The following is a 26,974-nucleotide window of genomic DNA, read 5'->3' as shown; positions in this document are numbered from 1 at the left end:
CTGTCAGTGGCTTCAAGACGAAGGCAAACGCCAAGTGCGATGAAGTGCTGGAGATGACACTTAATTGAACTTTCTTATGTGTTCTAGGTAGTGAAAAAGATGTTATATATATATTAATATCTGAAGTAAAAAATTATTTTTTGATGCAGTGCTGTGCAGCATCAAATCATGTAGATTGTGTGGAAATGTAAAGCAAAATATCCCTTCATTCTAGGGAGAAAATTAGGGAGAAATAAAACCTTAACATAGGGAATTTAAGGGAAAATTAGGGGCTTTCTAGGGAACTTAGGAGCTTTCTAGATCACCTTAATACATATGACCGAAATTTATAATATACCTTAGAAATTGAAAATGCAAATAAATTACCGTTTCTGGATGTTTTAATTATTCGTGACATTGATAAACTGGATTTTACAATTTACAGAAAACCCACACAAAATAACAGATATCTACATTTTAAATCCAATCACCCCCCCCAAATTAAAAGAGGTGTTGTTACATCTCTTGTTGACCGTGCCCTAAACCTTTTCTCAGAATCTTACATCACAGATGAACTAAATTTTATTAGAGACATACTTTTTGGAAACGCTTATCCTATTGTCTTTATTAACAGCACTATAAGCCGAAGATTGGCCAGACAGTGCCATAAAGTCAAGGGTCTTTACAATACGAAGTTCCCTCCAAGCCCTCTATTATAATTTTCCCTACATATAGTCCAAAAGTCACTACAAGTATAAAAGAAGTTTGCACACAAAATAATTTTTATGTCGTACTTACAAATAATTTTAAAATCATGAATTTCTTAAATTCTGGTAAAGATATAACCCCAGTTACTCGCCAGAGAGGGGTTTATCAAATACCATGTGACTGTGGCCATTTTTTTGTTAGTAGAACCCATAAAAATTTAGAAAAACGCCTGAAACAACACAAAGATGACATAACTAAACCTTTAGATTCTAATAGTACAAATATTTCCTTTGATTCTGCTTTAAGCAGTCACATATATGATAACCCTAGTCGTAAAATTCTTTTTGAAGAAACTTGCCTTATTAGGAATAATTTAGGCATAAAATAGGTTGTTCGAGAGGCAATTGAAACTAAAACCAAAAAAACTAGTAATATTTCTTTAAATAGAGATTTGGGGGAATATTCGCTTAATGCCCTATATACAAATTTAACTAGAAATGATTTAACTAATAATATTAAAAAACCAGTAAATAACTTCACTCAACCTATTACGAATAGACCTTCTATGCTGGCTGCCAAGAAGGCGAGATAAGCTTAAAAATCTGGTCTGTAAGTATTTTAATTCCATCTGAATGAATTGTTCTCTGTCCATTTCGTTTGGAGTACCAGTCCTGGTTGAACTTCCTTGAAGTAATGATATTAGGGCTGTTTTAAAACTTTTTTTTAAACAGTTTTAATGATTGAATTTTAATGTAAGTTTCTTTTATAGTGTTTTTATTGTTTTGCTGAGGACGGCCCTTGGATATAGGGTCGAAATATTCACTTAAAGTTGTGTTCCACTGTCTTGTTTAAAAAAAAAAATTCCCTGTTGTTCTACGTATTTGTTTATGATGGAAAGGCAGTGTGGTCTTTGTCACTATTTATGAAAATAGGGAAAATTGAAATTGAAAGTGGAAGCACTGGTCCTGACAGATTAATGATCAGGAGGGTCAAAATGACTAGAATCCGTTCTCCAACAAGTTGTACCTTTTACAACATGCGGAGGGGGGGGGGGGGCATGATTTTTGCACTTGGTGCCTGGACTAAAAAAAGTAGAAATTTAAATTAAAAACTTCTCTGATTTTAGGAAAGGATATTAGACATTAGACAATTAAAAATTGACATTAGAAATTTCAAATAGTGAACTTGGTGATTTGGTGATTCATTTTAGTTATGAACCCATTGAATATTTAACGGACCGTTCAGAACCTGACGATGTGTAAGAGAGAATCAGTAGTTCAAAGGGTACTTGTATGATATAGCCCCGACCGCTCAAGTCGTTTATCCATTGACGAATAGCAAAAGCGATATTTTTTGTTAGTTGCTTCCAGACTAGCCTATGACAAGACAAAGACAAATGATACAGTAAATAGATAATATGTAATTCGGGTTATACATTTGCACATTGGGGGGGGGGGGGGGGGGGTAAAGTATTTGGACAGTGTGAAGTTGGAAAACAATTCTTACTACATAATATGCAGAATAATTGTACCTAACACAATAGGCATGGAGACCCGCTTTACTTTAACCCCCTCTCCCCCTAATAAGCAAATATATAGCCCAAATTTGTTTCTAAAGTATTATATTTTATCATACTAAGGTATATTTTAATAGGATTTAGCGTCAGAGAAACAGGTCCTCTTAGATGAAGAATATTAGGGTCGGGGGTATATCATACAAGTACCGTTCCATGCATGTGATCTAAACTTTAAGAACTAATAAATCCTGATTTTTCGTTCTCCAAAATAGAGAGAAAAAATAGACAGAATGTCTTCCTTTAATAATCATTTGTCTGTTATGATTATTCAATTACTGCCAATGCTGATTTTTTTTTGTTTTTTTTTTCCTTTCCCCCATTTTGTACAAAAAAGGTCAATATTCCTTGAAATTACCAGATTCTTTAAATTACATGGTTCGTTTCCCTTTGAACCTATCCAACAAGGAGAAAAGTGGAAAGAACTCCAATACATCTAGACAAATTAGGAGTGTCTTTCACTTCTTTTTCTAGCGGAAACTTATCGTTGCTTCACGGTTTCTAGCAAAAGAAACATTAGAAATTAAATAATTCTTTTGACAACACTGCTTTTCCATTTATAAATAAAATGAAAACATAGAAATATAAAAAAACGGGTACAACTTTTAATTAAGATAGTGTTATAAGTAAAATAATAAAGCCAGAATATTTTGGTTTCGCATCCAGAAACTGTTGTGAAAAAAAAAATAAATTGAATGAACAACTAAAACATACGAAAGACAAAATGAACAAAATTTTGTGTTTTAGAGAAAAATAAAAGTCAGTATACTGTGAAATTATCAGATCATTTAAATTTTGTGACTCATTTCCCTTTAAACCACAGTTTATAGACAGTAAGCTTATCGCAGATCATTTCTGGTCATCGTGAATAAAAAGCTCCTCCGACTTCTTTCTGCCTTAGCTTTTTTAGCCTGTTTCTGAATATACCAGTAAGCTTATCGCAGATCATTTCTGGTCATCGTGAACAAAAAGCTCCTCCCACCTCATTCTGCCTTAGCTTGTTTAGCCTGTTTCTTTCCACTCGCACCCCTGTCCGGGTTTTTATAATGGGAGAGATAGAGAATGATCATACTGCTATATTCTGTCTACTGTGCTTTAAACTAAGACAGAAAAGAGAAAAGTGGAAAAGAACTAAAATAGATAGGGATAAAGATATGGGTCTCTTTCATTTCGTGTTCTAGCGAAAATATGTGAAAAGTTTCGAAAAGTACTTCAACAAATAAACAATTTCATTGACAACGCTTTTCCATAAGCTACAGTAATGAAGGTGGCCAAATATGGTTCTGAAGCATGGGAGCGCTGACTTTTACTTTTCAATCAGTTTGTTTTGCAGCCTGAAACCCAAATAACTAATATTTTGAATTAACTTTAAGATCATTCAAATTTTCATGGCCATATTTTCATAAGGCTTACTAAAGATTTTTGTTTTTGTAATATTCTTGTTTTCAGTATTTTTACTCCCTCTCATGTTATTTTACAGTTATTTTATTAGAGTTTAGAATCTATTAGAAATTATCTAGTGCTATGAATTATTATTTAGGGCTTAGATACAATTTCTGTCGAATTTGTTTTTTGAACCCGAATTCAATTACAGTGTTTCCATGTATCATTTCAATGTTTCAACTGTAATTCTGACAATTCCTTTATGTTGTAAAATCTCTGTTCAGACTATAGAATTAAGAAATGAAATAAAAAGCCAATGGGACGGGGTTTTATCGAATAAGGCTGCGTTTTTTCTCATACCAAATGATTTTGGGCATTTACATTATTCTACACTCATAAATTTAGTTTTATTGATTACCGAAATCTTTCAATTTCGTTGGAAAAAAACAGTATCGGTTCTCAAAGCCTTATAATGACGAGAAATTACTATCGGCTGTCAATATGTATTTACATGTTATGTAATATGTATTTTCAGATGTATATATAATATGTATTTACATATGTATATATAATATATGTTACATATACATATGTATTTAAAATGTGGATCTCAATAATAAGTATATTTACGGCTCTCCATATGTTTATACAATTAAATAAAAAAAACAAGTTTTTTTAACTGAAATTAAGGAACGACGTTAAAACTTAAAACGAACAGAAGTTATTATGTATATTAATGGGGCTGTTCCCTCCTCAACGCCCTGCTCTTTACGCTGAAGTTTTTTTATTGTTTAAAAAAATAGAGTTGTGAGAAAGTCAAACTTTAGCGTAAAGAGCGAGGCGTTGAGGAGGGACAGCCCCTTCATATACGGAATAATTTCTGTTCGTTTTAAGTTTTAACGTCGTTCCTTACTTTCAGTTAAAAAAACTTGTTTTTTTTATTTAATTTTTGAACGTTTTTGAATTAATGCAGGTTTTGATTTTGGCTCACCGTACATGAATAATTAAAACAAAATTTGCATATTATATTTGGTTAAATGGCTTTCTTGAAACTTGTTTAATTTTATTTACGAACGTTTTTATTAGTAATAAATATACGTAACTTAGAATTAACTTACGTAACGAACTTCTATATTCATAAATTTTTAACACGTATATTAGGGGGTTCGCCCCCTAGTCAATACCCTGCTCTTTAAACTATAGTTCGAATTTTTTTTCCAGTTCTTTAAAAATGACCTCTTAATCACAATCAGTTGATCAGTTGAAAAACTTGTTTTTTTTATTTAATTCCTGATCTTTTTCTTTAATAATGCTGGGAAATCCGGCGCCCCCTTCATAGCAATGTCCCTTCCCCCATGAAAACTTCCTTCATGGAACGATCCTTCCATCTAGCCCCCGACCCGCGCCTTGCCCCCCCTCCCCGACACAAACACCTCAGAAAAATGCTGGATACATCCCAAAAACCAAAACAAAATGTTAACATTGAGTAAAGTTCATAACTTTCAGCCCTCCCCCTGGGGACTTTGGGGGATCAAGTCATCCTAAAAGACGTTTTTATCATATTTTCGACCATGCTGAACAAAATGGCTATCTCAAAATTTTGATCGGGTGACTTTGGGAAAAAAATGAGCGTTGGAGGGGGCCTAGTTGTCCTCCATTTTTTTTGGTCACTTAAAAAGGGCACTAGAACTTTTAATTTCCGTTCCAATGAGCCCTCCCACGATATTCTAGGACCACTGGGTCGATACTATCACCCCTGGAAAAAAAAAAAAAAACAAACAAACAAACAAACACACAAACAAATAAACACGCATCCGTGATCTTTCTTCTGGCAAAAAATGCAAAAATCCACATTTTTGTAGATAGGAGCTTGAAACCTCTACAGTAGGGTTCTCTGATACGCTGAATATGATGGTGCGATTTTTATTAAGGTTCTATAATTTTTAGGGGGTCTTTCCCCCTTTTTTTGAAAATCAGCCAAATTTTCTCAGGCGCGTTACTTTTGATGGGTAGCTCTAAACTTGATGAAAGTTATATATTTGAAATCAGCATTGAAATCTGATTCTTTTGATATATCTATTGGTATCAAAAACCCGTTTTCTAGAGTTTCGGTTACCATTGAGCCGGGTCGCTCCTTACTTACAGTTCGTTACCACGAACTGTTTGATAAAATTATGATTTCAGTTGTGTGACGTTTGTTTTTGATGACGTTTTGTGTTTTTGATGTTTTGATGACATTTGATGACAAACTTCGTGTGACGTTTAGCTGACTCTCAAAATTTTTTCCTTTCCTTAAATTGCCGTCTAAGGTTTATCAAACAAACGAAAAGGAACTTAATATCAGTTAATTAGTTTTAAATTATTTTATTTAACGAACATTTTGTTAACTACTTTGCTAATTTTAAATAATGTTAATTAACTACTAATTTGTTAATGAATTAGCAATTAATTTATTGATTTAGTTAATATTTGTATTAAAAAAAATTATTTTGTTTAAATAATTAATTTTTCGGTGACGAAGAAAATATATAAAAGCTGTTTTTTAAGTATTCTCCCATAGCCTCCAACTCAATAGGTGTTTTTCTTCATCTTTGATTAGCCTTTTCTTAATAAAAATTAACTACTAATTTGTTAATGAATTAGCAATCAATTAATTGTATTAATTAATGTATTTTTTTTTATCAAAACTATATTGTTTTGATAAAATATTTTATTTTTCCTTTACGAAGAAAATATATAACAAGCTGTTTTTTAAGTATTCTCCCATAGCCTCCAACTCAATAGGTGTTTTTCTTCATCTTTGATCAGCCTTTTCTTAATAAAAATTAACTACTAATTTGTTAATGAATTAGCAATCAATTAATTGTATTAATTAATGTATTTTTTTTATCAAAACTATATTGTTTTGTTAAAATAGTTTATTTTTCCTTTACGAAGAAAAGATATAACAAGCTGTTTTTTAAGTATTCTCCCATAGCCTCCAACTCAATAGGTGTTTTTCTTCATCTTTGATTAGCCTTTTCTTAATAAAAATTAACTACTAATTTGTTAATGAATTAGCAATCAATTAATTGTATTAATTAATGTATTTTTTTTTATCAAAACTATATTGTTTTGTTAAAATAGTTTATTTTTCCTTTACGAAGAAAATATATAACAAGCTGTTACTTAAGTATTCTCCGATAGACTCCAACTCATCAGCTGTTTTTCTTAATCTTTTATTAGCTCTTGTCTAATAAAAGTAAGATTTAATAAAATATGTAAAAGTTTCAGTTTATTAGTTTAAAACGATGCTATTTAACTAGCAATGTGTTAACTAATTTGTTAATGAAATAATGTTGTTACCACTAAAAAATAATGTTAATTAACTACTAATTTGTTAATGAATTAGCAATTAATCAATTGAATTGATTAATATTTATATTAAAAAAAAATATGATTCTGTTAAAATGGTTTATTTTTCCTCGGCGAAAAAAATATATAACGAGCTTTTTCTTAAGTATTCTCCGATAGCCTCTAACTCAACAGCAGTTTTTTTTCAACTTTTTATTAGCCCTTTAAAAAAAATTGACTTATAATTTGTTAATGAATTAGCAATTAATTAATTGCATTAATTAATATATTATTAAAAAATATTATTTTGTTTAAATTGTTTATTTTTCCTTGGCGAAGTTAATATACAACAAACTGTTTCTTAAGTATTCTCCAATAGCCTCCAATTCAGCACCTATTTTTCATCCTTTATTTGTCCTTTTCTGATAAAAGTTAACTACTAATTTGTTAATGAATTATTAATTAATTAATATTATTAATTAATATTTTCATTAAATTATATTGTTTTGCTAAAATAGTTTGTTTTTAATTGACAAAGAAAATATACAATAAGCTGTTTCATAAGTATTCTCCGATAGTCTCCAATTAAGCAGATGTTTTTCTTAATCTTTTATTAGCCTTTTTCTAATAAAAGTTAACAAATAATTTGTTGAGTTACAGTTAATTAATTTTATTAACTAATATTTGTTTCAATTTATATTGTTTTGTCAAAATACTATATTTTGCCCTGACGAAGAAAATATATAACAAGCTATTTTTTAAGTATTCTCCCATAGTCTCCAACTCAATAGCTGTTTTTCTTGTTCTTTGATTAGCCCTTTTCTAATTAAAATTAACCACTAATTTGTTAATGAATGAGCAATTAATTATTTTATTAATTAATATTTCCATTAAATTATATTGTTTTGTTAGAATAGTTTATTTTTCTTTGACGAAGAAAATATACAACAAGCTGTTTCTTAAGTATTCTCCAATAGCCTCCAACTCAACAGCTGTGTTTCTTCATTATATAACAGCTGTTTTTTCTTTTCAAAGGGATGCTTGCAATCTGCTGCTGCTTCTCCCATGGGCATGGGCTCGGACATTGGTGGCTCCATTAGAATGCCTTGCTTTTTTAATGGAGTTTTTGGGCACAAAGCGTCAACAGGTATCTTATCTATTTAATAACACGGAGGAATAAGTTCCAACTCTTTTAATTAAAACTTGAAGCCAAGGCTGTATCCAGGGGGAGGGGTTGGACCCCCCCTCCGAAATGTGTGTCTGACTCGTAAAAAGTTAACAATTATGAATATAAACAAATTTTTCACGCTGTTTTGAAGTATTTCTCTTAACCCCATCTCCCGAATAAATCCTTTTTTACCCCCCCCCCCCCGAAAAAAAAAATCCTGGATACGGCCCTGCCTGAAGCGTTTTTTTTTCAGGCTTGTTTGTGCTGAATTCGAATATGTGTTAATTAAATTAAAGGAAATATATTACTATTCAAAAATAAAACAATACGGTTAAAACAAAATATAATACAATAAGATTTTTGTTATAAAATGCTACTATTACTAACAACTCACTGCAGCACCAAGCGGCCTAAGGCCAACCCAGCTGCACACGCTCCTTCACCACTCTCCTCCCCCCACATCCTCCACTCTTTATCCCCTTCTAAGAAGTTCTAATTTCCTTTAAATCCTTTCTTATGACCTATTTCCACTCCATTCGGGGATGACCTGATTTTTGCTTGGCTCAGATAGATGGCGAAAAAGAACAGTGCTTGCCAACCTGAATTAAACTAAAGAATGAATGTAGCTTCTTATAAAATTACCAAATAATATGAAATAATTAAGAGTAGTTGATTTTAAAAGAGATTAAAATATGTGTATTGATTTAATTTAGATGTAACTTAGTTAATTCATTAATTCCTTTTGTTGGATATCGAGTTGGAAGTAAAGGTTAAAATTTAAATAATATATTAGACCATATTGGTTTTCCATTAACTAATAATTAAAAGAGAAATAAACGGGTTTAATTTAAATAAAGCAGGGGAACAAAGCAAAAGATAAAAAACTTTAAATAATAAAAAAATCCAAATACTTTGACTCCACGTCCCAGGGCCTTTTTCAACGAAAAAAAATTAAGGACAAAGAAAAAAAATCCTCTAAATATGGATTTTTTCTCTTGTGTTTTAGTTGTCGTTTTATTTAGATGATTTTATTTAAAAATATTTTTTTTTTTCTTTAAGTTTTTTTCCGTTGAAAAAGGCTCCCGGATGTGGAGTTGAAGTATTCGGATTTTTTTTTTATTATTTAAAATCTTGTTTTTTTATGTTCCACTCTTGTTCCACTCCTTTATTCAAATTAAACTTTTCTTTTTCTCTCTTTATTTTTTGTAAAAGGCTAAGATTTGCAGTCCATTTTTTGTGAAAAAATACCTTCTCTCTGTTTTGTTCAATTTTGTAATATTGCCCACACATTTTCCAGGCTTTAAACTTTATCTAATGCAAACAATTCTTGATGAAGTTGTGAGCAAATGGGTTGACTAATTTAACTCCGTCTCTCAAAGTATATCACAAACTTCGGTTGTAATTACGGGACTTTCCAAAGTTCAGCCTTTCTCAAATGACTGAATTTATATTATGGGAAAGAATCCGCGGAATTTGAAAGGGAGCGTTACCTAGGGCTCATAGTTTGTTGAAGGGAACTTTTTTGGAGCTTGTTAGCTTTTCTGAAACGATTAGACCTCTGATATTATTAGACATCTATTTTATGTTAATAGGATACAGGAAGTTCTTGGTTTATTTTTTCGAGTAGAGTGTGTTCAAAACTTTTATATATATGAAATCAAATGGATAAACTCAATAGTTCGAGGATTTGTACAGCTTAAGGTGGAGAAGACTGAATAGTATAAACCTTCCTCTGATAGCCTTAAACAACAGTAACAGAAAAGAAGACCAAATGCTGTCTCTAGAGTAGAGGGGGAGGGGTTCTAATGGTTCAAGAGGATACGATAAAATAGATGTAATCATTAAAATACACATACATAAAAATCAAAAATACGCTGATATATTGCTTCGTGCCCATTTTATTGAGTCTTTTTTTAGATAAAAAAGGCCAGCCCCCATATGCCTGCAAATATGCAGGCCTATCCTATGCTTGCATATTCCGAAGCAAAAATAACTGTAGGCTATTGTCATAGGCTAACATGTGTAGTCTAAAACTTCTCAGAATGCCGCAAAAATACAGAAGTCGCCGCTGGTTCCCAATAAAGATTTTTAAGGGGGGAGGAGTCTTGAATGCGGGGTCACTTCCCGTAACTAATACCTCACGTTGGTATAACCTAAAAGCTCGTTAGGACTGGGTATGAAAACTGCTGCTGGATAGCCCTGTTGGAAATTAGTAATGAAATAGTAGGTTAGTAGGCTCTCAATTCAAATCTCTGGCCGGTTCTGTCCTGTTGGAGTTGAGTGTTACCCAATTTCGGTTTAAATTAGCCGCCTAAGTGTAGTTAGGTCCAACCTGAAAACAGTGAACCGTTTTTAAAACTTTTTTATATTAAATATAAAATAGTAAGGAATAGTTTCGTATACATGTAAACTAGCTAAAATAAGATAAACATATATCATATAGCTATTGTGTCCTTTTGGCAAAAATGGTTCTATTATCCTTGGAAAAATGTAAAAAAAGAAGAGAAAAATAACATAATTAATGCTTATGTTTCTAAAGTTATTATTAGGCGTATTTCCCCTGGACCCCCCCCCTCCACGATAAATCCTCCTCCCAGAAAATTTCCCCGCGGAAAATCTCCCCTGGAAAACTCCCCCCGCGAAAATTCCACCCCGGAAAATCCCCCCGCAGATTTTCTCCTGGGGGCAAAACTCCATTGTCTGATGGAAATTTTCTGCCGAGGAATTTCTGTGGGGGGTATTCAGTGGGGTGAATTTCCCATGGTGGGGATACGCCAGACCCCCTAAAATTAAACATGCGATCTTGTTGGATAATGCTTGATGGTGTTATCACTTTTCTTTTCTCAGAGACAAATTAGAATGGCCTCTCTTATTTTCTTCTATAATTTTTTGGGCCGAAGTATACTCGTGAAAATATATATTTAATCTTCCCTTTTTAAATTGACCCATAGAAGCTCTACAGCTTCAAAACAATTTTTAAGGCTTGACTATTGAATTTTCTATAGAGATAGAGACAACTGGAACTGAACTTTTCATCTCAATTAAGCTTCAAGATTTAGTTACGTTGGCAAAGCATTTCAAATTTGCAAAGTTTGAAAAGCCAAAGATTTTACAGGCAAACTTTTTAAACTTGAATGCTAGAAAATGTGAAGTTGAATTTTTCTCAAGTGCCTTTGGAAAAATTACAATTTTACTATGGAAAATATTAATTTCTATAGAGTCAGGATTATAGGCCTGCCCAGACAAGGCCGTATCCAGGGGGGGGGGGTAGGGTAGGAGTTTTGGACCCCCCCTCCGAAATGTTCATCTGACTTGTAAAAACGTAACAAAAATGGATATAAACAAATTGTGTATGCGCTTTGTGAGGGTTTTTTGTGTAGCCCCCCCATAAAAAACCCTTGTGTAAAACACCCCCCCCCCCAAAAAAAAATCCTTGTGTAAAACGACCCCCCCCCCCCCCCAAAAAAAATCGTGGATACGGCCCTGGCCACACAACTTTGGAATTATTTCTAAGCATTACAATTTCTAGCCGGATGAATTTTCGATGGCAACAACTATTCTTCTCCAAATCTAAAGAATTACGTGCACTTATATGATTTCATGATAATAAGTACGTGATTAAGTTGCCCTCATTGGTTCAGTTGCCCTTATTGATTAAGTTGCCCTCATAAAAAAAACGAAAAATAATCCGAAGTATTGCTACGCCCTTGGTGCATATATTATAGTAGCAAGACTTACCAATCGTGGAAAAAATAAATGTCTTTTAAGGATAAAATTTTCTTATTGATGGTAATGATGTTACCATTGGCTTTGTCGGGTTTGGCCCTGGGCGGGGCAAAACTCCCTCTCTCCAAAGATAAAGAATTATATCGGAATGTAAAATGTTTTTAACAGACAAATCTCATGTTAAATCTCATGGAACCCGGAAATGAATTTTAGGTGCAAAAATATGTAATTAATGATAATGATGTAACAATTGGCCTTGATGGGTGGGAGTCTGGGTGACCAGATCTTTCCATCTGCAAATAGTCACATCCAACGGTTCTATCCGATTGTAAAAAATTGTCAGTATTATCGCTTTTTTCTCAATGAACATATTGTGTGTCTTGGAATGTGGAAAATGCTTTTAGGTACTACGATATCTTATTGATGATAATGATGTAATTATTGGCTTTGCTTGATGGGGTCATAAATGGCTAGAACGCCCACTTTTAAAATCTAAAGAATTGTGTCCAATCGTAACACGTTTTCAACGTGATAATTATATTATGGAACACGTTATATCGCATCGAACACTAGAATAAATTTTAAGTATTAAAATTTATTACTCGCGACAATTATGTAACTATCGGCTTTGCTGGATGTGGGACAGGGTGACCAGATTTCCCTCCCTTCTCAACATTATTATAATTGTATTACCATGGACTAAATTGTACTTCTTGAAATACTGAAATCGCTTTTCGGTACTAAGATTGTATTACCATGTATTACTATACATGGTAATTGTATTACCAATTGACCAAATCGTATAACCATGTATTACTATACATGGTAATTGTATTACCAATTGACCAAATCGTATTACCATGGACCATGGACCATCACTTCTTGGAATACTGAAATCGCTTTTAGGTACTAAGATTGTATTACCATGTATTACCATACATGGTAATTGTATTACCAATAGACCAAATTGTATTACCATGGACCATGGACCGTCACTTCTTGGAATACTTAAATCGCTTTTAGGTACTAAAATTGTATTACCATATATGGTAAACGTATTACCAATGGACCAAATTATATTACCATGGACCATGGACCATCACTTCTTGGAACACTGAAATCGCTTTTAGGTACTAAGATTGTATTACCATGTATTACCATACATGGTAATTGTATTAACAATGGACCAAATTGTATTATCGTGGACCATGGAACATCCCTTTTTGGAATAATGAAATCGCTTTTAGGTACTAAGATTGTATTACCATGCATGGTAATTGTATTACCAATGAACCAAATTATATTATCATGGACCATGGACCATCACTTCTTTGAATACTGAAATCGCTTTTAGGTACTAAGATTGTATTACCATGTATTACCATACATGATAATTGTATAACCAATTGACCAAATTGTATTACCATGGACCATGGACCATCACTTCTTGGAATACTGAAATTGCTTTTAGGTACTAAGATTGTATTACCATGTATTACCATACATGGTAATTGTATTAACAATGGACAAAATTGTATAACCATGGACCATGGACCATCACTTCTTGGAATACTGAAATCGCTTTTAGGTACTAAGATTGTATTACCATGTATTACCATGCATGGTAATTGTATTACCAATGGACCAATTTGTATTACCATGGACCATGGACCATCACTTCTTGGAATACTGATATGGCTTTTAGGTACTAAGATTTTTTTTATGAGATATACATTTATTAAAAAAAAGAAAACAAACACTATTCGCCTTTCGCCTGCCAAGAAAGGCAATAAGCTTGAAAGGGCAAGCGAGGTTATCCCTCTCACCTAATTAAAATAACATTCATACCTTGCTACTCAACACACAAGAAACTTATATGATGAAGGAATAAAAGAAAAAAGAGAGAAAGAGGAAAAGACAAGAAGTAGATAGAAAAAAAGCAAAGTAAATCGGGGAATACCTTAAATAGAATGACAACCTGGAGCGGGCTTGAAACCAAATTCAATCACAAGATAAAAGAAACTTCTTTGCCCGTGACTTGAAAGCCGGAAGACTAGGCGCATTTTTCACACACTTGGGCAATATATTCCAAACATGGGGACCATAATGGCGAATCACAAAAGATGCCCGAGTGGTGCTCCTAAACTCATGAGTTAAGTCATCAGCTTTTCTTGTATTATGATCATGACGGTCTCTATTAAAGTAAAAAGATTTTCAAAAGCAGGGGTGAGCAGCTGATTCAAATATTTATACGAGAAAATCGCGACTTGGTAATCTCAAATTTGGGATATTTCCATTAACTTATTCTTTTTAAAATGCTCATGAGCAGGAACCTCATCAGAATAATCAAATTCAGATAATAATTTTACAGCTCTATTCTGAAGTTTTTGTACTCTTTTGAAACATGTTACAAAATTACTTGCCCATATAGAGCATCCGTAGCTAATATATGGGTAAAATATAGAAAAATAAATCATTTTCAAGATCTTTTTCGGGACTAGATTTTTAATTCTTTGCATCACCCCAAGGTCTCTGCTTAATTTTTCAGCTATCGTCCTTGAATGGTTTTTCCACGACAGGTTTTCATCAATTAAAAACCCAAAATACTTCGTTGTTGCCACTCTCTTTATCACATTTTCTTGAACCGTGATATGGTCATTTCTAGCACTAGACGAAAGTCTAGAAAATATCATGAAAAAGGTTTTAGAAAAGTTTAGGGTTAACATATTTTGCAGAGAAAAAGTTAGAAATTCAGAAACTGCATTATGAATTTTATTATATAAAATATCAAGTGAAGGCGCTGCCAGAAAGAGCAAAGTGTCATCTGCAAACAGGATGACACCAGCCTCTGACAGGTAGTGTTTCACTCGATCAATGAAAATAATGAAAGGTAGAGGTCCAAAGATTGACCCTTGTGGGACCCCACACTCTCCTTTCTTTTTTGAAGATAAAAATGACCCATTCTTAACCATCTGATACCGATTGTGTAGATACGATGAAAACCACTCCAGACTTGAACCCTTCACCCCAATCAAGTCAAGAGCTTGAATAAGCTATGAGTAGCCAATCGTATCGAAAGCTATTTTCATGTCCAAAAACAAAGCTGCGGGTATGAGACCAGCTTCAAAAGCAACATTAATCCAATCAACCAATTTCAGAACTGCCATATCCGTAGATAGCCCTTTTCTGAACCCAAATTGATTTTCCATTTGAATTTTATTCTTTTAAATATAATAACTTAACTGGGCATGTACCACTTTCTCATACAACTTAGAGAAAAATGGGAGAATAGATATAGGTCTTCGATTCGATGGGTCATCTTTTTTCCCTCCTTTATGAAGAGGAATCACTCTTGCAATCTTTAGTGCTTCCGGGAAGACTCCAAGATCTAGAGAAAGGTTGATGAGGTGCGTCAACACAGGTAAGACACTCGTTTTTGCCATGTATTACCATACATGGTAATTGTATTAACAATGGACCAAATTGTATTATCATGGACCATGGACCATCCCTTTTTGGAATAATGAAATCGCTTTTAGGTACTAAGATTGTATTACCATGTATTACCATACATGGTAATTGTATTACCAATTCACCAAATTGTATAACCATGGACCATAGACCATCACTTCTTGGAATACTGAAATCACTTTTAGGTACTAAGATTGTATTACCATGTATTACCATGCATGGTAATTGTATTACCAATGGACCAAATTGTATTACCATGGACCATGGACCATCACTTCTTTGAATACTGAATCCGCTTTGAGGTACTAAGATTGTATTACCATACATGGTAATTGTATTACCAATTGACCAAATTGTATAACCATGGACCATGGACCATCACTTCTTGGAATACTGGAATCGCTTTTAGGTACTTAGATTGTATTACCATGTATTACCATACATGGTAATTGTATTACCAATTGACCAAATTGTATAACCATGGACCATAGACCATCACTTCTTGGAATACTGAAATCACTTTTCGGTACTAAGATTGTATTACCCTGTATTACCATGCATGGTAATTGTATTACCAATGGACCAAATTGTATAACCATGGACCATGGACCATCACTTCTTTGAATACTGAATCCGCTTTTAGGTACTAAGATTGTATTACCATACATGGTAATTGTATTACCAATTGACCAAATTGTATAACCATGGACCATGGACCATCACTTCTTGGAATACTGTAATCGCTTTTAGGTACTAAGATTGTATTACCATGTATTACCATGCATGGTAATAGTATTACCAATGGACCAAATTGTATTACCATGGACCATGGACCATCACTTCTTTGAATACTGAATCCGCTTTTAGGTACTAAGATTGTATTACCATACATGGTAATTGTATTACCAATTGACCAAATTGTATAACCATGGACCATGGACCATCACTTCTTGGACTACTGTAATCGCTTTTAGGTACTTAGATTGTATTACCATGTATTACCATACATGGTAATTGTATTACCAATTCACCAAATTGTATAACCATGGACCATAGACCATCACTTCTTGGAATACTGAAATCACTTTTAGGTACTAAGATTGTATTACCATGTATTACCATGCATGGTAATTGTATTACCAATTGACCAAATTGTATAACCATGGACCATGGACCATCACTTCTTTGAATACTGAATCCGCTTTTAGGTACTAAGATTGTATTACCATACATGGTAATTGTATTACCAATTGACCAAATTGTATAACCATGGACCATGGACCATCACTTCTTGGAATACTGAAATCGCTTTTAGGTACTAAGATTGTATTACCATGTATTACCATGCATGGTAATTGTATTACCAATGGACCAAATTGTATAACCATGGACCATGGACCATCACTTCTTGGAATACTGAATCCGCTTTTAGGTACTAAGATTGTATTACCATACATGGTAATTGTATTACAAATTGACCAAATTGTATAACCATGGACCATGGACCATCACTTCTTGGAATACTGTAATCGCTTTTAGGTACTAAGATTGTATTACCATGTATTACCATACATGGTAATTGTATTACCAATTCACCAAATTGTATAACCATGGACCATAGACCATCACTTCTTGGAATACTGAAATCACTTTTAGGTACTAAGATTGTATTACCATGTATTACCATTCATGGTAATTGTATTACCAATGGACCAAATTGTATTACCATGGACCATGGACCATCACTTCTTTGACTACTGAATCCGCTTTTAGGTACTAAGATTGTATTACCATACATGGTAATTGTATTACCAATTGACCAAATTGTATAACCATGGACCATGAACCATCACTTCTTGGAATACTGTAATCGCTTTTAGGTACTAAGATTGTATTACCATGTATTACCATGCATGGTAATTGTATTACCAATGGACCAAATTGTATAACCATGGACCATGGACCATCACTTCTTTGAATACTGAATCCGCTTTTAGGTACTAAGATTGTATTACCATTCATGGTAATTGTATTACCAATTGACCAAATTGTATAACCATGGACCATGGACCATCACTTCTTGGAATACTGTAATCGCTTTTAGGTACTAAGATTGTATTACCATGTATTACCATACATGGTAATTGTATTACCAATTCACCAAATTGTATAACCATGGACCATAGACCATCACTTCTTGGAATACTGAAATCACTTTTAGGTACTAAGATTGTATTACCATGTATTACCATGCATGGTAATTGTATTACCAATTGACCAAATTGTATAACCATGGACCATGGACCATCACTTCTTGGAATACTGTAATCGCTTTTAGGTACTTAGATTGTATTACCATGTATTACCATACATGGTAATCGTATTACCAATTGACCAATTTGTATTACCATGGATCATGGACCATCCACTTCTTGGAATACTGAAATCGCTTTTAGGTACTAAGTTTTCTTGTTAATGATGTCAATAATGGGATGGGGCTTTTTGGGATGGGGCTTTTTGGGATGGGGATCTTTTTGACCAGAACTCCTTTCTTTTATATCTAAAGAATTATATCCGGTTGTAATACATTTTTCAATATGATAATCATGGAACATATAGTGTCATGGGGAATACAGAAATGTCTTTTAAATATTTTTTTTCTTACTTATGATAATGATGTAACTGTTAGCTCTTTTGGATGGGTTTTGTGAATATTTCTCTTGCATATGCAGTGAAATATTTTGGACTTCTAACTTTTAAGAAAAAAAACTTTCGAATTTAAAGAGCAAACCGAATTAAAATTATTCCGTATGTGACGGAGGCCACCGCTTGCTCAACCCCCTGCTTTTTGTTGTAAGGTTTCATAGTCAATATAACTGAAAATAAAAGATCCAAATAGTCGCTTCATTTATCGAGACTGTATTTTGCTTTATTCTGCTTGTCTGGATCTACGTTACTGCTGATTCCAACCTTTATATTAGCGATGTGTCTTTATGGCCGTACCCACAGGCCCGAGGCTCTCCAGAGATTCTCCTAAGTCGCTAATTTTTTCTAATAGGTCGACTGCCAGGGGCTTAGGAGTTATTATTTTTTTTTTATATTTGAAGACCTTTCAAGCCCATAGAATTTAATTACACGTATTTTTAGTAGCTTGGAAATGAATTTATCCTAAATCCTAAATTTGGAAATTGTATTGGACACCAGGGATTTGTGCAAAAATTTTTCCGGAGGGTCCTAATAAACAAAATCAATTTTTGTTCGGTAATTTGATTAAGAAATGCCAATAAATTCGGAAAAATTTTAGATTTTGGGGAGCCCAAGCCCAGAGCCCCCCTCCCCTGCGGACATGTATGCAGGAGATCGTCGATGAAGTTAAAGAAAATGAGACTTTAATGTCATTTCAAATGAACTGCAATCTTAAGTGTCAAGTGTTGAATTGGGCCTTCATTTCGCTGCACATTAAGATGAAATATACTGTCTTTAGAACAGAGCCGTAAAATGGTTTTTGAGTCACCAATGGCTCTTTTAGCTATCTTTGTTCAATGTCATTGTAGAGAAACAGACAGTTTATTTTTAAAAAATGGCGAAAATTTTTCGTTTTTGTTTAAGATTACACGCATCTTAAGATTTCTTTCGTTCCAAACGGCTTGAAACCTACACCCGTGGGTTCTTCGGCCAAAAAAATGGGTTCGGCCTGAAAAAAAGTTCGGCCAATGGTTTTCGACCAAAAAATGGCTGGTTCTTCGGCCAAAAAATAGGTTTGGCCAAAAAATGGCTCTTCAAAAAATGGTTAGGCCAATGGTTTTCGGCCAAAAAATGATTGGAAATTTTTCCAAAAAAAAAGGGTTCTTTGGCCAAAGCGCCAAAAAATGGATTAGATGCTCAGTCTTCCAAAATGTTTAAAAACTCATATTTTTATTTGTTTTGAAACTTACGTTCGAAACTCCTTGGGTCAGCTGGACTTCATTTTGAAAAAACTACTAGTTCGCCTGAAAATGGAGCCAAAAAAGGGCCGACCACTTTTGCTTTGATTTATTGGCTTAAAATTTGACAAAGAGCAACAACGGGTAAAAAAGCGAGGGTATTTTCTTTCCGACATGCGCTGAAAGGATAATGACTTGACTTGACTTGACTTTTATCTTCAACTAATAATACATCATACTTAACTGGCACTTACAATACATTTTTTGAATAACATTATCAACAAACGTAGAAATGGTAAGAACGTATGACGTTTTATTAAGCCACTATTGTGACTTGAGCAGCGTCACACAATCTTTTATCATAAACCAAAACTCATTCACTCTTTCTACTCTTTTCATACCATTCAATACAAATTAACTCAATTTAACTATTTTTTTAACATTTTGTTTTACAACTTAATTACAATTTAACATTTAAAAAAAGAGAGAGAGAAAAAAAAAAATTTAATTCCCACCCAACAAAAACTTTTTTAATCTAATTTTAAACTGAAACTAGTTTTCTGACTCCCTAATGCTCTCCTGGAAACCATTCCACAAATTAACTGCATAATTTCTAATTGCAAAACTAGATCGACTCGTACTCCTTACTTCTGAGACTAAGCTTCCGCGACCTCTAGTCATATGATGATGATAATCAGAATTAAACTTAAAAAAATCTCTAAAATATTCTGGAGATAATCTATTAAGCACCTGGTAAGTAAACACTCCTGCCTGATGGTCCCTGATCTGATGAATATTTAAAATTCTAAAACTAATAAAAGATTCACGCGTATGCTCATACTGAACAAACTCACCCAGTACTCGAAGTGCCTTATTCTGAAGAATCTGCAGTCTTTTAATATTTGAAGTAAAATTAGATGCATAAATACAGCAACCATAAACAATAAAAGGATGAATAACAGTATGATATATATTTCTTAAAACACTTAAGGGTAACACGTGTTTCAAACGCCGCATCACTCCAAGACCTCGTGCAAGTTTAGAAGAAATCATATTTATGTGTTTCTTCCAACTCAAATTATTATCAACATAAAATCCTAAATATTTATTTTCAAAAACCTGTGAAAGCGACAAATTATCAAATACTACGGAAGCACTATTTACAATTTTTCCTACCCTACTAAAAATCATAGAATTTGTCTTAGAAGTATTAACAGCAAGGTAACTCAAGGAGGTAAACACCAAAAGGTTTTCCAGCGTTCGGTTTGCTTTATCTACTAGTTCTTCCAGTGACTGTGCAGAAATCGTCAAAGCAGTATCATCTGCAAATGCTGTAACAGTTGCTTCAGGCATGTAGAACCTCAGAGTATCTATGTATACGAGAAAGAGTAATGGACCAAGGACTGAGCCCTGAGGAACTCCACATTTTACAGGATAGACTCCGCTAACTATGTCATCTATCATTACTTTAGTTGACCTTCCATACAAGTATGATTTAAACCAATCCAAGCAAACATCTTTTAACCCCAGACTAGATAGGCGACACAGCAGCAACTCAAAATCCACAGTGTCGAAGGCTTTTTTGAAGTCAACAAAGATCGTTAAAGGAATAAGACCTTTTTCTTGAGTTCCATTGATTACATCCAGAAGATGATGAACAGCATGGCTAGTAGAATGTTTACTGCGGAATCCAAATTGGCTGTCACACAATATTCCTAGTTTATCCAAATATTCATAAACTCTCCTGTGAATTATCTTTTCATAGATTTTAGAAAAAATTGGCAATAACGAAATCGGTCGCCAATTCGATAGTTCTTGTTTCTTCCCCCCTTTATACAATGGTATTACCTTTGCTAGTTTAAGACCACTAGGGAATTGATCGGTGTGGAGTGATAGATTTATTAAGTCAGTTAGACAAGGTAATATATAAACTAGGATAGCATTTACACCCCTAAGATTAAGTCCATCTATTCCGGCCGAGTTGGACTTCAGTCCTTTCACTGTGCTCTCGATCTCCTTTGCTGTGCAATTCTCGAACGAAAAACTGCGCCCTTCGCCTCGATTATCTATAAAGGACTTTAACAGATGTCTTCTAGACTTTTTAGCTACGTCTTCCTTAATACTCGCGCCTATGTTTGTGAAATATTTTCCGAATTCATCAGCCATTTCCTGTTTATCAGTGATTTCACTTCCATTCACCATCAGACTCTTTACTCCATCATTATCATTAGTCTTCCCTTTTAAAACCTCATTTATCAGTCGCCAGGTTCCTTTTGCATCACCACTTTTACCATCAAAAGCAGAAGCATAATATGTTTTTTTCTCACTGCAACGCTTATGGTTAACTTTGTTTCTGACTCGCTTAAATTCTTCAAATAAACTCGCATTTTCCGGGCTCTGTAAATGTTTTTCAAAAAGCTGGTTTCGCATTTCCACCATTTCAAGCAATTCTGTGGTCACCCATGGCTTTCTTGGCTCATTTTTCTTTTTCCTCATTTTCCTCAGAGGACAAGACGCCTCATGTAAGAGAATATTCATAAACCTGTCGAACGCTGTAGTTGCATTTTGCTCTTCGCTAACTTCATCCCATGCTATAGTACTGACTTGCTCTTTCAGCTTTCTCAAGTTATTATTTCTCATATCTCTATAAACTCTCTTACTTGGGTTTTTAGTCGAAGTTTTGATACTATTTATCATACAAACAATCGGGAGGTGGTCAGAAGCAGGTTGAAGGAGAACATCACAGAATGCTTGCCTCAATAGATTTGAAGAAACAAATATGTTATCAATTAATGTTGCCGACCGAGCAGTGATACGGGAAGGAATCAGATTCACTGGGTACAAATCATGAGATAATGCAAGATTTAAAAATTCTAAATTAACACTATTTAAATTCAATAAATCAAAATTAAAATCAAACAGAATAACACACTCTGATCGATTAGACTGGGCCCTGCTTAAAAACATATCAAACTCCTGAAAAAATTCCTCCGGATGAGCACCAGGGGGTCTATAAACCAGGGAAACAATTAACTTTTTACCATTATTTATTTCAATCTCAATGGAAAAAATTTCAATCTTACCTTCATTCCATAAATAAAGGTCCTCCCTTTCCTCAAAATTCAATCCCTCTCTCACCAAAAATGCAAGTCCCCCGCGCCCCATTGAATGCCGCGACTTCGATATCAGTTGGTAACCTGGAAAAGCGTAGGAAGAGAAAAGACTATACAAACTCAAGAATGATTCACAAATTCCCAAAACATCAATCACACTATCAACATTACTTAAAAACTGAACAATTTCTTCAAAAGCCGATGTTATGTGGCAATTCCATTGAGCAACACACAAACTATACAACTCTTTTTAATTTGACCAAACTCTTCAAAACTAACGTAGCGGCTAGGATGGAGTGGCCCTGGGAATTCATCAACTCTATCATTAAATTGTAGTCATATCTTATGTTATAAAAAATCATCAAATAAGAACGAATTTTTTTCAAGCAACTCTAACTGAGGTATTTGGAGTAAACTAACCATAATAAGAAAATAAAATAAAAAGCCACGATCTTGTTTTCTTCATTAGGGATAAAACCCATACATAAACTAGAAATAAAGTAAATAGTAATAACTTAATAATAATAAGAATAGATAAACACATATAAAGACTCAAAATTTAAAAACAAAAAAAAAAAAACACATATAAAGACTCATAAATTGAATAGGAATAATTGAATAATAATAAGAATAGATAAACACATATAAAGACTCAAAATTTAAATACAAAAAAAAAACACATATAAAGACTCAAAATTTAAATACAAAAAAAAAAAAAAAAAAAAAAAAAAAAAAAAAAAAAAAAAAAAAAAAAGACACTCAATCACGATCGAATATGTCATTCAGAGACCAAAGTCTACGAGCAGAAGTTGCATTCACCGGACGGACGTAGATCCGACCTTGGTTTGACCACACGAACTTATTGCCGTATTTTTCCCTTGCAGCCGACCACTTTTGCTTTGATTTATTGATTTATCGCTGAAAGGATAATGTGATCGGCTAAAAAAAGACGATTGATGTCATTTCAGAGTGAGAGGATATATCTAGAGCAGGCCACTTGAGGGAAGACTGAAGGCTACTCACTAATGCCCTGTATGTCTCTGGAGGCACTGGGGGAACTAAGTTCTAAAGCAAGGCAAGATTTCACAAAGATAAAACAACGGAGTTAAAGCACTACTGCTACAAACTACTACCCACTGCAGCACCAAGCAGCCTGAGGGCAACACAGCTACGCATGCTCCTCCTACATTCCAATCTATTTAAATTTTACCTCTTTGCACCCTCCCGAGAACTTTCAATTTCACTTAAGTCCTGTTTTTCGACCTCCTCCCAGCCATTTCGGGGACAATCTTTTTTTTTTGGTCCGAGATGGTTGACTGAAAAGGGTAATCTTTGGCAACCTGCCATAAAAGTGTCCTAGCCATCTTGACATTTCTCTCATTGTAGCCCTAGAAAGCGCGACGGAACTGCATTTTTCGTACAGCTTACTGTTGAAATACGGCGATTCTGACGGGTATCCAAGAGAATCCATAGACAGTTAAAGCCCACTTTTCGACCAGGATATATTCCCTCTTTTTCTCTGTGATACAACTCCATTTTAAGTATTTCAGACTCTGTTTAGTTCAGCAAGTAACAGCATGGGTAAGGAGCAAACTAGGTGCATTTCAATATGAGAAAACGCCCCTACTTAGTCTTAACATGAGATTTCCTTTCCTAGAAAATAAGAAGTTATTTTCTATCTTTTCTATATTTTTAGAATATTTTTTTTATTTTTATTATATTTTTTATATTCTTAAAATAATACTATTTACATTTTTATATTATTTATATCTCGAAGATGAAAAACAAAAAGACACCTTCTTCGAGTTTATTCAATTGTGAAATTAATAAAAACGGACAAAGATATGAGATAAAAATTGCTTGATAGGTATGAAATTGAGGTGTCAGAAAAATAAGTAATCTACAAAAAAGTAATCTAAAGAAATCTACAATTACGTTTAGTCGTTATTGCTTCTTTTTTCATCTTCGATACGAGGAGAGAAAAAAAAATCTTGCTTCTGGGGACTCTTTGAAAAAGTGTTCGGTTTTAGCCATTTTAGTCTCATGTATATTTTATGTCTTGCTAAAGTCTGATAAATTCTGAATCAAACTATTCTTGGTAACGAACCGTAAGTAAGGAGTGATATATATATATATATATATATATATATATATATATATATATATATATATATATATATATATATATATATATATATATATATATATATATATATATAATATATATATATATATATATATATATATATATATATATATATATATATATATATATATATATATATATATATATATATATATATATATATATATATATATATATATATATATATATATATATATATATATATATATATATATATATATATATATATATATATATATATATATATATATATATATATATATAAAGCTGAACTTGGTGTTACCCTAGAACAAATATTGAAACTTAATAATTAAGATGTAATTCTCATGAGAAATAATGCCTCCTTTCGTGCTTTTTATTCCATTTTTGCCTCTCAACGATGACAGAAAAGAAAGCACTTTCTTTCTTTGTATTGCATTGCGAAATTAAAACAAAAGGGATGAATGAGAGAAGAAAAATTGCTGGTGAAGCATGAAATGGAGGTGTCAGAAAAATATTAAAAGATGAAACAATGCTAAAATGCCTCGGTGTTGTATCTTTTCTGTCTGCTTCAAGAAGAAAAGGAAAGTTCCTTCTTAATTTGTAATTTGATTACTTTGTAGAATGGTATCACGTCAAAACAATAAACGAAGAAAAGGTTATATGGGCCTATGAAAATAAAGAATCTGATAAAATTAAAAAATTGACAGTTTTTTTGACATGTTTTTTATTATATTACAGTAGAAACAAATTTAAGATAATTTAGGAGACATATTTAAGGGGTAAAAAACTATAAATTAGCGGAAAAAATACCGTTAGTTGTAGTCTAACCAAAAAAAAAAGATAAAAAAAGGTAGAATAAAAAATGAAATGAAATGAAAATGGGATGAAATGAAAGAAAATATAATTTTCTGCATGAGGCAAATAAAGATGTGCACAAAATAATAAAAGATAAATTGTATAAAGAAATAATAATAAAAGAAAATAAAATAATAAAAGAAACAATAAAAGGGAAATATTAGTACCGAGAAACTGAATAAAATGGAAAGTTTAGTAGAAAACACAAAATATAAAAATAAAAAATAATTTTGGAGACCACAGTGCCTCTCCATGACGACAAATAAATAAAAGTTCAGATAGGGATCAAATCCTTTTAATAGACAGTGATTTTCACAAACAGTGGTAAAATTTCACAAAAAAACTAGATATTTCGGTCACATATGCAGTGACCATCATCAGTAGTAAAGTTTTACTACTGATTACGGTCACTGCATATGTGACCGAAATATCTAGTTTTTTTTTGTGAAATTTTCGGTAAAAATCATATACCGAAGATTTGAAGCCTAAATATTAAGTCATGAAATTTGATATTCTACCCTAGATGGTTGATGCATGTTCAATTCTTTTTTTTTTCACCAGGGGTGATCTTCTTATTGAACCTGTGGTCTTACATAATAGTCTACATTGCCAGCTAGCTTCAAACGTCATATTGCGACATAGTGGCGCTGTCATTCCTAAACATGCTAAACATCCTAAACATGCTTGAAGCCTGAAGAAAATGAACGTGTTTTATGCAGAGCGTGTATGCATTGCTGCTATGCATATACGTTGCCGTTGCATTCAAATGGCCATGAGGGGAGTTTAGTAGATATTTTCAGGGGAAGAGGAGGTGTCTGAAGCCTAAAAAAGTATCTATCAAGCTCCAAGTTTTCGACTTTTGATGAGAGGTCCTTCAAGTCAACATGGAAAAGGTTTATTGTGGTGCGGGAAGAATATATCTGGAATAAGCTCGTAATACTACTACTACTACTACTAACAACTCACCGCAGCACCAAGCCACCTGAGGCCAACACAGCTACGCACGCCCCTTCTCCATTCCAATCTATTCAAAGCCTTCCTTTTTACACCCTCCCCCGAAGTTCCCATATCATGTAAATAGTTCTTTATGACGTCCCTCCACCCCAGACGAGGACGACCTGCTTTCGGTTTAGCCCTAGACGGCTGGCCAAAAAGAAAAACCTTCAGAAATCTGTCATCCTTCATCCGCACAACGTGTCCTAGCCACCTCAACCTTTCTTTCATTATAGCCCTAAAGAGCGGTATTGAACCGCATTTTTCGTATAGCCTATTGTATGAAATACGGTCAGTCAGCTGGGTACCCAGAACAATTCTGAAGCAATTTTTCTGGAAAACATCTAGCAAATCTTCATCCGCTTTTCTGAGCGCCAATGCTTCAGAGCCATATTTGATTTCTGTCATCACTGTAGCTTATAATATTCTAATCTTGGTTTGCAGACTTATCTTCCTATTCTTACAAACTTTTTTCAACTGGGAAAAAACACCCTGAGCCTTGGCTATTCTTCTTTTAACATCTTCACTGCTCCCACCGTCTTTGCTAATAATACTATCAAGATAAGCGAAGCTTCCCACTTGACCGATCTATTCGTTACCCACCGTCACTTTTTCATCTTC

At 33.4% G+C, this 26,974-nt stretch overlaps 1 protein-coding gene across 2 annotated transcripts in view; it reads left to right on the top strand.

Moving 5' to 3' along the window:
- The window catches only part of LOC148941226 (fatty-acid amide hydrolase 2), a 322,168-nt gene that overhangs the window by 116,111 nt on the left and 179,083 nt on the right, over positions 1-26,974 (top strand). For both annotated transcript variants that reach the window (XM_089104464.1, XM_089104463.1), the window contains exon 4: positions 8,012-8,123. In XM_089104464.1, coding sequence (XP_088960590.1) covers positions 8,012-8,123 — 112 coding nt within the window. The remainder of the gene's footprint in view (positions 1-8,011; positions 8,124-26,974) is intronic.

The sequence above is a fragment of the Artemia sp. Qi Xiang Cuo genome, chromosome 18 (assembly GCF_049724085.1).
Source record: "Artemia sp. Qi Xiang Cuo chromosome 18, ASM4972408v1, whole genome shotgun sequence".
Classification (NCBI taxonomy): domain Eukaryota; kingdom Metazoa; phylum Arthropoda; class Branchiopoda; order Anostraca; family Artemiidae; genus Artemia; species Artemia sp. Qi Xiang Cuo.
This window is presented reverse-complemented; position numbering and strand designations above follow the sequence as displayed.